Source organism: Lepisma saccharinum, chromosome 1 (assembly GCF_977018435.1).
Source record: "Lepisma saccharinum chromosome 1, izLepSacc3.1, whole genome shotgun sequence".
Classification (NCBI taxonomy): Eukaryota; Metazoa; Arthropoda; class Insecta; order Zygentoma; family Lepismatidae; genus Lepisma; species Lepisma saccharinum.
In genome coordinates, this window is record NC_139229.1 from 69,731,961 (window position 1) to 69,745,099 (window position 13,139).

Here is a 13,139-nt window from a genome sequence, read left to right on the forward strand (position 1 = left end):
TAGTAGAGTTTGGAATACCTAAGAAGCTTGTTAATATGATAAAAGCCTGCACCAGTGAAACAGAAAGTAAAATTCGTGTGGATATTAATGTGTCTTGACAAATTTACAATTCATGATGGGTTAAAACAAGGAGATGCATTATCTCCATTGCTCTTTAATTTTGCCTTAAAATATGCTGCTGGAAGGTAAAAGAAACTAACGAAGGACTAAAATTAAATGGTGTGACTCAGTTGTTAGCATATGCAGATGATGTAGACTTATTAGGGGATGATTTAAATACAATTAAGAATAGTGCTAAAATATTTTTCAAAGCAGAGGTTTAGAAGTTATCAAAGATAAAACTAAATATATGCTTACAGGCCAAAACCAAGTGTTAGGTAATAATCAAAATCTAATTATTGATAACAACAAGTTTGAACCAGTTTCCAAATTCAAGTACTTCGGAATAATACTAACAAATGAAAATGATATTAAAGAGGAAATAAAAAGCAGGCTTAATTCAGGAAATGTATGTTACTTTTCTCTTCATAAACTTTTGTCTTCTCGTTTAATATCTAAGAAACTAAAAGTTAAAATATGCAAAACAGTAATTTTGCCTGTGTTATTATATGAATGCGAAAGTTGGTCCCTTACTTGAAAGAGGAACATAAATTGAGAGTATTTGAAAATAAGATCCTTAGGAAAATCTTTGGACCTAAAAAGGGATGAGGAGACAGGTGAGTGGAGAAGGTTACATAATTTAGAAGTACATAATTTGTATTCGTGTCCAGATATTATTAGAATAATTAAATCAAGAAGACTTAGGTGGGCAGGCCATGTGGCACAAATGGGAGAGGAAAGAGGAGTTTACAGGATTCTTGTTGGGAAACCTGATGGTAAGAGACCTGTAGGAAGACCAAGACGAAGATGGAGGGATAACGTTGAGATGGACCTAAAGGAAATCGGTAGGGTATATAGATCTTGCTCAGGATAGGGACAGATGGAAGGCCTGTGTTGCTGCAGCCATGAACCGTCGGGATTAAGAAGGCTAGAGAGTTAGTTAGCATCCAAATCTCCCATCCATATACAAGGTGATCAGTAAAAGCATGCAAATAGGAAACAGGAAATATGTGATGCAACACATATGTCAAGCATGTGTCTCTTACACATAAATCAATATCAATTAATGTTGCTACTCATTGTATGTCGGCAGTGTCACTACTTGTCCATACATGTTACTTATTTGTCATTCCTGTGGCTGATGGTATGGTTTAGCGTTTGACATGTTTCAGCCCATATATCGGTATGCTGGCTTCTCTGACCCTAGATTCCCTCTCTAATTGTTCAGTGGTGCATCACTTATTTACTGCTTCCTTTTTCCACACTTTTACTGAATCACCCTGTCTATATTAGTTATTGACATGAATAAATTTTGTATTGCCACTAATCATATGTTCATGCCCCTGTATACTTTTATTACTTGTGTGTATACATATAATGTGTTGTTTCAGCTTACTATGATGGACCAGAAACTTACACTGCAGGAATTAAATTTGTGCCCACAAGAAACAGTTATTCTGGAAGAGCGGTAAAATTTGGACTAGTTGTTGTTGAACAGTGAGAAGTGTAAAATACAAGTGATGTACATAATATTTCGACTGTGGTAATTCCTCCACCAGTTTCTGTTTTACTCTTGGGAAATTTATATGCAGACATGACATCATCTGCCATGTTCATGGAAACAGTGTTTCTACTTGATAACGATTGTTTTCCTCCATTTTTATAATATGTTTTGATTGCTGCTGAAAGTAATATATATGGAAATGTACATAAGTCTGAATAAATCTTTTCACAACTGCACGTGTGTTCCATAACCTTCAGTTTTAGTTCCTGGAATAGACAAACTTTTTTGTCCTTCGTGTTTTTAACACCTTCCTATAATCTTCAATACTCTGAGAGAGTGCCGGATCTACAAGCTGCAAAACCCCGCAGTGGGGGGGGGGGGGAGACAAGTAAGCCTTTAGGGGGCTCTCAGCCATTGACATAGTAGTAGAGGGTTTGCATGTAAAAAGTAATAGTAGTTACTCACAGGTACAGAAACAAATACAATATATACAGGTAAAGTTAAAAGTTCACTGTGCATAAAGCACCGTGCCATGAAGGCACATTTAGGTATGTGGGCATCAAATATTTTCGATGTCTGCTATTTTGGAAGGCACCACACTGAGGCCACCTTTACCCCTCTGGTTACCATTTGATTTTAGGCTGGGTGGGCCCTATAACCTCCTTATGCAGGGACAAAGCTGGAAAAATTTCGACCTTAGATTACCCACCCTGGGTTTCCCATGTGGCAGTCAGACTAGAATAAAATCAGGCTAGAATTTCACGAGAAATGCAGTGGTGAAAGTTTCTTCAACCTATCATTAATCAGGAAAAGTTACGACTGCGTGATTGTAACGAATGTATCATTTTCCATGTGGGAGAAACCAGTGTCATATACATATCACATCACCCCCTTTCCATTTAAAATTTTTGAATTGAATTCAATATGGTGGCCAATAATATGGCAGAACTGTTTCTATTGTGACCAGCCTAACTCCTTTACTTTTTGTATGGTGTTAAGGGACTTTTGAATCACACTCTAGGCCCTTATGTGCGACTTTGTCAACATGAGATCAAGAATTACACACACACATGCATTATATGTGTGTAAATGTAGGTTGGCCTTCGGTAATATTTTGCGGGGGGCCCAAGCTTTGTAGATCGGTACTGCACTGAGCTCTATAAATTTTAAGTGAGATTTCCCACCTAAGTGACAAGAAAAATTCAACATATATTGCTTGAGAACTCGCTAATAATAGCAGTTTCATTGGTCATCTTCAAATGACATCTGTCGCTGTAAGCTCAATAATTAGGTTAGTAGCACAAACTAACAAAATGTACCCCATTTGAAGACATTCAGAGGATGAATGATGATAGAAGAATGGTAAAGAAGTGCACTATAACTATGACGGAAATATGAACATACGAGGCGAGTTCAACAATTATTGTCCCTAACATAGAAGGAATGATTCGTAACAACTGAAATTTTTTATGTCATGTATAACTCTTTGAAGGATTACACACAAAATTTCAGCCATGTAGGGTCTATAATGTTAATGTTATGTTATGTTTTTCAGGACAAGGCAAGCCCTGACTGAGAAAATGGAAAAATCAGAAGTGAAAGCAGTCATTAAGTACTGCTTCAGCCTTGGGAACAAGTGAAAGTCACTCGGGGCAAGATCTGGAGAGTAGGGGGGTGCTTGATTAGTTCAAATCCAGAAGCAGCAACAGCGGCGGCTGTAAGATGACTTCTGTGGGCCAGCATTGTCCTGCAGCAGCAGCAGCACTTTCCTGTGACACATTTCTCCTTGATTGAATCCCTCACTCTTGGACTCGATTGCGAATAATAGTCACCTGTGATCGTCTGTTGGTGGAGGTAGTCAATGAACAATACTCCCTTGGCATCCCAAAAAATTGTGACCATAAGCTTGCCAGCTGATGGCATTGTCTTCATTTTCTTGGGGGCGGAGAATCATGGTGCTTTGTTGTTTTGATTCAGTCATAATGGTGTACCCGGGTTTCTTTTAAACAAGGCCAAATTTGTCTCTGAACAGCAGTACATAATGATGCCTCTCACTTCCGATTTTTCCATTTTCTCAGTCAGGGCTCACCTTGTCCTGAAAAAACATAATATAACATAACATTAACATTATAGACCCTACATGGCTGAAATTTTGTGTGTAATCATTCAAAGAGTTACACATGATACATAAAGAAATTTCAGTTGTTTCGGATCATTCCTTCTCTGTTAGGGACAATAATTGTTGAACTCCCCTCGTAGAAGAGAGTGACAGATTAGGAGATGTGGACAAGGTAAGTATAATAAATAATTTTCTAGTGTTACATTATTAGTGATTATTAGGGGTAGGAAGTTGATGACCTAAAAATGTTTAAAAAAATTACCCATAGAATGGCGTTAAAAAATAACCTAAAATAGTAAAACATGCACCACGATCCAGCAGCATTTACTCACCCAGTATTGTGAGACTCACACTGTTGTGCAACAACACTGATGGATAAATTTTTCCTGAGATGACCACACAGAGAATCAAATAGAGGTCCCCCACATGGTAGCCTGAAGTCCGAACGACGACCACCACAGTTCATTCTTCCTTAATTTCCTTTGAAATTCTAGCAAAGTGAAAGAATTCTCTTACTTATAGAGGAATACACATTAGTAGCAGAATGTGCGTTTTTTTTTTCCAGCATGCTATGAAAGCACAGGTCATTGGTTCCTAGCTAACTTCCAGCAGCAAAGTTGGATATAATTATTCAAGGTTTTTTTTGGAACGAATCTCAGATTAGGCAGACTATTCGTTCATGCTAAGACCTCGCACTTTGAAGCATTTTTCCGCTGCTTTGTAATTTAAAAGCTTACATTTTACAGCTGGTCTTGTTTTTTAACTTCTATTAAGAGAAGTTTGACTTTATCACTTTGTAACAATAGCAAGCAATATCCACTCACTACCAGTGTAAATGCACACGTTCACATGCCAAGGAACTTTCAGCCAGCACAGAAATAGTATTTGTTATGACGAAAGTGGTGAGGCTGGAAGGATTGTAGCGGGCTATGGTCCAGGTCAAGTCCCATGTCCTTTCTACGGTAATCATGGAAAAACCAAATCCACAGAAGTTCAGATTCATTACAAGGTGTTTGCAACAGCACAAAGTAATTGAAATGCTTTTTTTTTTGTCATGCCCATTCAGACTGAATGTGTATAATCCACAAACTTATCTTCCAAAACTAAAATTTGCATATTTTGTTCATGTCCAGTGTTTGGTGTTTTTTTTTATCTATGATAAGTTGTATAACATTTCTGATATTTGGCAACATTGACCATGGTTGTAAAAAAAAAAGAAACAGATATGGCCATGGTGGATAAATTTAATACCATGAAGATTTGGTTTGCTGCATTTTAACCTTTCTACATTATAGTTTCCAGGCAATTTAGAAAGTAATTAATCCACAGAAGTTCATCTTCACTTTTGCATATTCCTAGAATATCCAGGGTAGAGAAAACTTTATTGTGAACAGTGTTTAATAGCAGTGACATGGATATTCACAACACTACATTGGTGATCGGTGTGTAGGTTCCATGCGTGACTCATCAGCATGAAAACTATGCACTATTAATTAGTTTCCATCTATATGTTTTGACTTATTGTGTTAGCTGTTATTTATGTGTTTCTTTTACAGCAATGCAGCCTTCAGATAGTCATTATAAACTAACATCCAGGTATGTCTGAGAGTTCTATACCTGGCAATGAATCTAATTTATTGTTAAATGATGTTAAGATCCAGGTAAGGAAAGATTTCATTTTGTGTAATGTGAATTTGGTGTAATGATCAATGTGTACATGGACAAACACTGGGATTTCTATGAAGTTAATGAGATGCTTCTGCAAGACTTGTCAGGGTGGCTACAAACAAGCAGAAATGAAATTCCCTGACTTTTCCAGGTTTTCCAGGACAAAATTTACATTTTTCCCTGACAATTACAAACTGAACTAAATAGATGTTTTTACAAATGGAAATAATAAACTCATACAGATCCACGTATGGTTTTGCTAAGTACCAATATTATATTCTATTAAATTGACTTAATTTCTCTATTCTCTATGATTTGAATTCACACGGCAAAATAGTGAATTTGGAAAATTATTACAATTCACAAGCTAAGGAAGGGTTATGAAATGTCATACGCAGTAAGTTTAAAATAAAATACTTGATTATTTTTAAAGTTAGGACTAAATGAGATAAGAGTGAAGAGTGATTAAGAAATACAATTTGTAATTTATCAGTCTCCTTATACATTCTCGCAGGTGAGTGGTTTCTTGTTGGGAAACCTGATGGTAAGAGACCTGTAGGAAGGCCAAGGCGAAGATGGAGGGACAACGTTGAGATGGACCTAAGGGAAATCGGTAAGGATGGAAAAGAGTATATAGAACTTGCTCAAGATAGGGAAAGATGGAAGGCCTGTGTTGCTTCAGCCATGAACCTTCGGGTTTAAGAAGGCTAGGGAGTTAGTTACGGAGTTATACATTCTCGGTATTATATGTTGATATTTCCACTAAGGTTTGGAACCCTCTGCTTGCAAAAACTATGAGTGTGGACTCATTTTTCAACGCATAAAGCTACTTCTCTCTTCTCTGAAACAACTGAATCGAACAGAATAAAGTGTCATATTTCCTTACATTATCGATGGGATTTCTGCTTCAGTACAGTATATCCAAGTGAAGTGCTGTGAAACTGACAACATGCGGTTATACCATTAATGCTGACGAAAAGGGTATGTAAGTATTAGAAATTTAACACAAGGAATTTAGAGAATTGCATTATATAGGTACCTGATTTAGCTAACCAACACATTAAAAATGTGGCCGCGGTGGCTCAGTCGGTAACGCGTCTGACTACCACGCTAAAGGTCCCGGGTTCGATCCCTGGCCGGTTCATATCCGGGAACTTTTCTAACGATGGAAGCGGCCCCGGTGCCCACCCAGCATCGAATAACATGGGTACCTGGGGGAAACCCTGGGGGGTAAAGGCGGTCAGGGGCGTGATGCTGATCACATCACCCCACTCACGACCGGATCAAGAAAGTGTGGGTTGTTACCCCCACACCCCCTATACGCCTTCATGGCGTGGTGCTATGCACAGGGGAGCACTTTACCTTTTTGTTACACATTAAAACACGAACACTCTAACACTCATATACGAGGGGCATCCTGAAAAAGCTCCAATGGTGCCTATACGCAGCACTAGTGGTCGGAGAGCGAATCACACATGCAGGCACGAAGAAGTGGCATGTAGCTGTAATCTGGTACAGTTGCAAAGCAGCCGTTTTAGGACAGTTCTATGTTAAAGATTGCAGCTCTCATAAAGTCTCCCACCGACTGCGATGTAGCCTACATTGCATGCTCAGAATTTGGCTCAGAGTCACCAGCAATTGTGTGAGTTGTGCAGACCGGACGTCGTGAGTGATAGTGGTGATAGTATGGTCAGATGATGGTGCAGACAATGCACGGAAGGCCAATCGAGAGTGCACAACTCCATACAGCGGAGTACACACGGGCCCTTTGCATCACTTCAGGTGAAAGATCTTAGACCACACCCTGTACAGCCCTGGCCTTGAATGTACCAACTTTCATCTCTATGTTTAACTGAAGAGGTTTCTGGCAAGACAAGGGTTTGACATCTACATTGCGGTAGAGATAGTTCCAGTCTTTGCTGTCAGACACATATACCATAGGCATACAAAATTTAGTGCCATGCTACGACACATACCAGAACAATGGTGGTGATTATGCTGAAAATTAGGTTAGGAATCATTGTTACTAATGCAATAAATTACAACTGATATTCTTGTTTTATTTATGCCTAATCGGTAGGGACCTTGATATTTTGTTATTTTTTTCAAATTGGTATATTCTCTTCTTTTTTATTTTTTATATGGTGTATTTTTCCCAAAATTGAAATTTTCATTTTAGCGCATTTTCTGGCAAATATCTGAAATTATACCTTCATCGTGTTTTTAAACTACTGTTTCAAATTGTAAGCCACATGGTTTACGCCTCTTCGCGAGAGTTTGATATCTTGAAAGTTATTTTGGGAAAGTTATTTTCCATACCCCTATATTAATTTTAAGGTAAGGATTTTAGATAATAGAATTTTGGTGTGGAGTTAGAGCCCCACACTTTCTTGATCACGGCTGAAGGTGGGAGTGATGTGATCAGCAACACACTCCTGGCTACCTTTGTCCCTCAAAGTTTCCTCAAGGTATCAGCTTCATATGATGCTGGGTGGGTGCCGGAGCAGTTTGAATAGGTGGAAAACATCCCGGTTCTCCACCGCAGGGGATCGACCCCGGGTCTCTCGCATAGTAGTCACATGCCCTAAGGACTGAGCTCCATTATTACTCGCTCGACAAATGCCGATAGTGCGCACTTAGCTTGGTAATTCAAAACATATCTCGTGCGACAAATAGGAAGATATGGCTCCCGTGTGACGGTAGGTATGCACTCGATCTCCTGTTAGAACCCTGCCACTTTGCTCTGTGATGCAAATGGTTTTGATAGAAGTTGAAAAAATCATGGAAAATACATGATTGAATGTGGCTGTCGGAATTATTCCATGTAGGTATAACTCTATAGTTTACTCTTGAGTAAAATGTTGGAAAACTTGCATGTTCTATGTACACAAACATGGCCTACAAGAGACAAGGATGTTGGATTTCATGGAATTTTTCGTTGTTTTAGGACATTTCTTTAAAAAAAATCGCTAAAAATGCCAACAATTCGCATTTTTTGCCAAATTTGCATTATTTCGATATTTCGAATGGGCGAAAAATATGTCCAGACTTCACTGCACATTCCTAAACATAATTTAGCAGCAATTACCATTTTTCACGGTTTTGGCGTTTGCGAAAAATCAATGTACCTACTAATTGGAAATTACTTTCTGGCCACCCCTCGTATAAATCAGTAGATGGAAAGTGAAAATGTAGCAGGCCTGGCAGACAAAAGTCAATTCTTGAAGGAAGTGATTTGCTGTTATGATTGAATGATTCGAGTAAATGTGATATTAAAATATTTACGTATTTATTATTAGTATTTTATTTCATAATACTGGACATTAACTTCACTCAGTGAGAGATTTTAGATCATCTCTCACGCGATTAAACAGACAGGACAGAGAGTAGCATTAATTTCATTGCAATACTAGTGTTGTTGCAGTAAATTTGAGGTTGGGAGCATGCACGTGCCAATTTTTATAACGTTCACCAATGCAGATTTATGTTTCACTTTTTCGTGATAGTATTCAATATATATCCCGTTTGGTTGGATTCTTCTTGATATCTAAGAATATTGCAATGTCATTGTAAACGCATGTTAACTTGTGTGAAACCAGTGATATGTCAGGATGATAAAAGAAAGCCTTCGTAAGCACTGCTACATTCAATAAGGTGAAGTGAGCCAGAAGAGTAATAAAATTCCAGCAGCATATTTGCAGTCTAAAGCTCTTCTTGTTTATGCATGCGATTTTTGTTGGATGTTTCAGTCCATGCAATTTCTGTCGCATGTTGTAGTGAGATACTTTGTCGGGTGGCGATATTCGACAAAAATCGTATGTATCAATGGAACATATTTGTTTCCATGTTCCTTCAGTTTGCCCAACAAAATGATATCGGATAGCGCCACCTGCTCTTATCCCCTCCATCTGTTGACAAGTCCCCTTACTACTTCCATACGGACAAGAAAAAAATGATAATTCAGTGCATTTTCCACGTAATATTTAGAGGCTTAACCTTTACTCCTCCGATGATACCATATGGTATCATCAGATTAAGGTCGTACTTGCCCGATGATACCATATGGTATCATGGTGCCGATTACGAAATGAATGTGCTTTTTGGACCTTCATACTCTTATATGTTTAGGTGAAAACTCTGACACAGGTCTGGAGCAAGCCTGGGAAATTCATATTGATGACCAACCTCCCCTTCCCCCTCTGCAACATATCCATGCCACATTTCCGAACAGAGTTTCACATTGTGGCTCATTATTCAACTTTTATTGCACCCAGGAACATGAAACATGTTTCAATCTCTTTGGAAACGCCCATTCTTTGGAGAGAATACTTAAGTTTGTGCCTTCTCCTTAAAAAAAATAGCGGGAGAAGAGGAGGTAAACTCCAGATTTTTATGTTTTTTTCCCATTGAAATTCGGTGGTCGCGCCCCCAAACCCCCCTTCCTCGGTTCCGCGTTCTGAATTGTACACGGTAGCATGCTCTGATGTTTTAGCTGCAAACCAAAACTTATCCGAAGTAGATTGCTCCCATAGTACCCGCGTTATAACAATTTTCCTCCAAACATGCAAATTACCTATTTTTCGTAAAAAAAAAAAAAAAAAAAATCACATTTTGGCATATTATTCAACTTGTATGGCACCAAAGAACATGAAACATATTTCATTCTCTTGAGAAATGTCCATTCTTTGAAAAGAATACTAAAGTTTGCGCCTTCTTCCCAAATAGCGGGAGAAGAGGGGCTAAACTCCAGATTTTTATGTTGTTTTTTTTCATTGAAATTCGGTGGTCGCTCCCTCCAAACCCCCTTTCCTCGGTTCGGCGTTCTGAATTGTACACGGTAGCATGCTCTGATGTTTTAGCTGCAAACCAAAACTTATCCGAAGTAGATTGCTCCCATAGTACCCGAGTTATAACAATTTTCCTCCAAACATGCAAATTACCTATTTTTCGTAAGAAAAAAAAATCACATTTTGGCATATTATTCAACTTGTATGGCACCAAAGAACATGAAACATATTTCATTCTCTTGAGAAATGTCCATTCTTTGAAAAGAATACTAAAGTTCGTGCTTTCTCCCCAAAATAGCGGGAGAAGAGGAGGCAAACTCCAGATTTTTGTTTTTTACATTGAAATTCAGGGGAAGTGCCCCCAAGCCCCCTTCCTCGTCCGGTGTTCTAAATTGTACACTGTTGCATGCGCTGATGTTTTAGCTGCAAAACAAAAGTTATCCGAAGTAGATTGTTCCCATAGTGCCAGAGTTATAACAATTTTCGTCAAAAGTGTGTTCGAAGTCAATGAAGACGAAATTCCCTGACATTTCCCTGACTTTTTTTGACACCTCAAATTCCCTGACATTTCCCGGTTTTCCAGGTCTTTCGCCACCCTGCTTGTGATCCATCCATTTTCAATTGAAATTTATGTGCAGTCACGGGCACTTCTTGGTTGTAATGATAACATTGAAAGTCAGTGGGGTTGTTACAACCCAGAACAGTCCGTGACTGTACAAGGGGAAGCTCAGATTGATGGTACCAGCTCTGGAATTCTTCCTAATCCTACCATTTGTCAAAACAAACTAGTTTCACAATTATCAGTGTTGTTCAGTAAACTGTCTAAAAATTTATAGTGATTTCCAGAAGCAACGCCATTGACAGTTTAATGGTTTCTAGATACAGCATCATCCATAAGTTGTATAACACTTATTTTGTTACAGGTTTAAAGAAAGGGTGTGTGGAGTTTCCAGGTGACAACATAGTTAGCAATAAAATCTGTTGTACTGATTTTGTCTAGAAAGTAATGCAGCTTAGTTTGTTCTTTCAGTAAATTATGTATTCTGTCTTGAAGGACAGTAAGTGAATTGCTGGGAACAGTTGTGGGTGTATTTGCAGTCATGAAATGATATGAATTTGAAAAGAAAAATAGGTAATCCTTTCAATTTCAATTTTCCTTTATTAAAGGGCAAGGTTCAGCCTGCGGCTGTTCTACCACCTAACCAAAATGCAAACTCTCTTTAGAAGAACATCACCAAATCATCAGGTTGATTGATGAAGTTTGTGTTTTAAGTCCACTTTATGCACAGTAAGGCTAATCGGGACTGGGCCTACAGTTTAAAGTGTGATCCGGACCATTATGACCCCTTGATCGATGAGGACCTAACTTTGGGAAAAGGGGGGGGGGGTGGACGTGGACATTAGGTTCCAAAAGTTTTTTTTTTTAATAAATATTCTACGATTGTACATTTTAATAAACATGAAAATTTGTGAGGGGGAGTGTTTTCCCTTGCCCTGTCAAGTTACGCCTATGGCTTCCGGCATCCCACCGCATACATGTAATCAGGATATGTTCATATACTCCATTTTATTCCATTTATACTTTACTTTGTATTAATCACCCAGACAAGGGTTTGTTGTAAGAGCGGCCCTTGAGACCGAAACACGCCCACTCTAATAAAGAAGAGTTGTTTATTATTATTATTATTATTATTATTATTATTATTATTATTATTATTAGGGGTGTTTTGCATCAGGACGGGAAATTTTTTAAATCCCTACATTCAGGATGGGGAATGTTCGAAATTTCCTGAAACTCTGGAAATCTCGAATTCTACAGGTCATTTTCACCTTAAGTGATTGTTTTTGTATTTCTGATACAAAAACTAACAATTTCCGATAAGTCTCTCTCTCTCTCTCTCTCTCTCTCTCTCTCTCTCTCTCTCTCTCTCTCTCGAAAGAGAGAGAGTTCCAGACATTTACGATGCAGAAAAAGTCTAGAAGTAACGACTTTTTAAAATGACCATTCGGCATTTCCTGACAAAGTCGGGAAGTCATTTCCCGAAGTCGGGATCGGGACGGGATTTTTTTTCCCTATGCGGTCACGAGAATTTTTTTTACAAACGGCTATGCCAGCCATATCTTAGAGTTTCGACCAATAGGAAGCCAGTAAACTAGCTTCAGGGATATAACACTTGGTGGCACAGCATTCGTTCGTAGTCTTTTCGACTGCATGTCTATGGTACGATAAAAATATTGTTATTAATTTAATAACGCATCGAAGAAAAATAATACATCAGTGGAAGAGAATATGGAATGAACACACGTCATTTGGTTGTCGTAGCTTATGAAGTGGAAAAGTAAATATCATAAGTGGTTTCGGTGTGTTTTCAAAATATTTTCGCTTCGTGGTATGCACTTAAGAAATAATCATAAATGTTATGCAGGTGGTATGAGATAAACCCAGTGGCGACGATTGGGGCACATGAGGGGCAGTTGCCCCCACTTTTTGCTACTGCACATATGATAAAACATTATGTATAATGTTTGCCTCCAGTTTTTATACCTTACTCAGGCAGTTTAGGAACCCAATCGCCGCCACTGGATAAAACCAATAGATGGAGTGTAAATATGGGCGAAAGAAAGAATATAAACTTGTTCTGTTAAATTGTACGAAATTCGTAAATTATGGTGTATCCACGGACGTCCGGAAGGGGGGAGGGCGCCCCTCGTGGAAAATGAAGGTCCACCTAAAAAGTATAAATTTCATACATAATTTCATTTCAGTCACAGTAATTTTTGTTAATTATTATAAGGGTGTTGAAGGAACATGATAATTTCAGATTAAAGCAGTGTTTGTTGAGGGGGCATCACTATTATGGGGGTTAATATGCCTCTTTTGCTGCCCCCCTCAAAAAAATCTTGCTTGCCCTTCCCTGGAAAAAAATAGTGTGGATGTCCACGGGTCTATCCTAGCACCCCC

The 13,139-nt window shown here is 38.4% G+C and overlaps 1 protein-coding gene across 1 annotated transcript in view; it reads left to right on the forward strand.

Annotated features, from left to right (window-relative positions):
* Nucleotides 1-1,832, forward strand: part of casp (Fas associated factor casp) — a 56,092-nt gene extending 54,260 nt beyond the window's left edge. The window contains exon 15 of the mRNA XM_083144775.1: nucleotides 1,491-1,832. Coding sequence (XP_083000901.1) covers nucleotides 1,491-1,571 — 81 coding nt within the window. The 3' untranslated portion in view covers nucleotides 1,572-1,832. The remainder of the gene's footprint in view (nucleotides 1-1,490) is intronic.
* The last annotated feature ends 11,307 nt before the right edge of the window (nucleotides 1,833-13,139 follow it).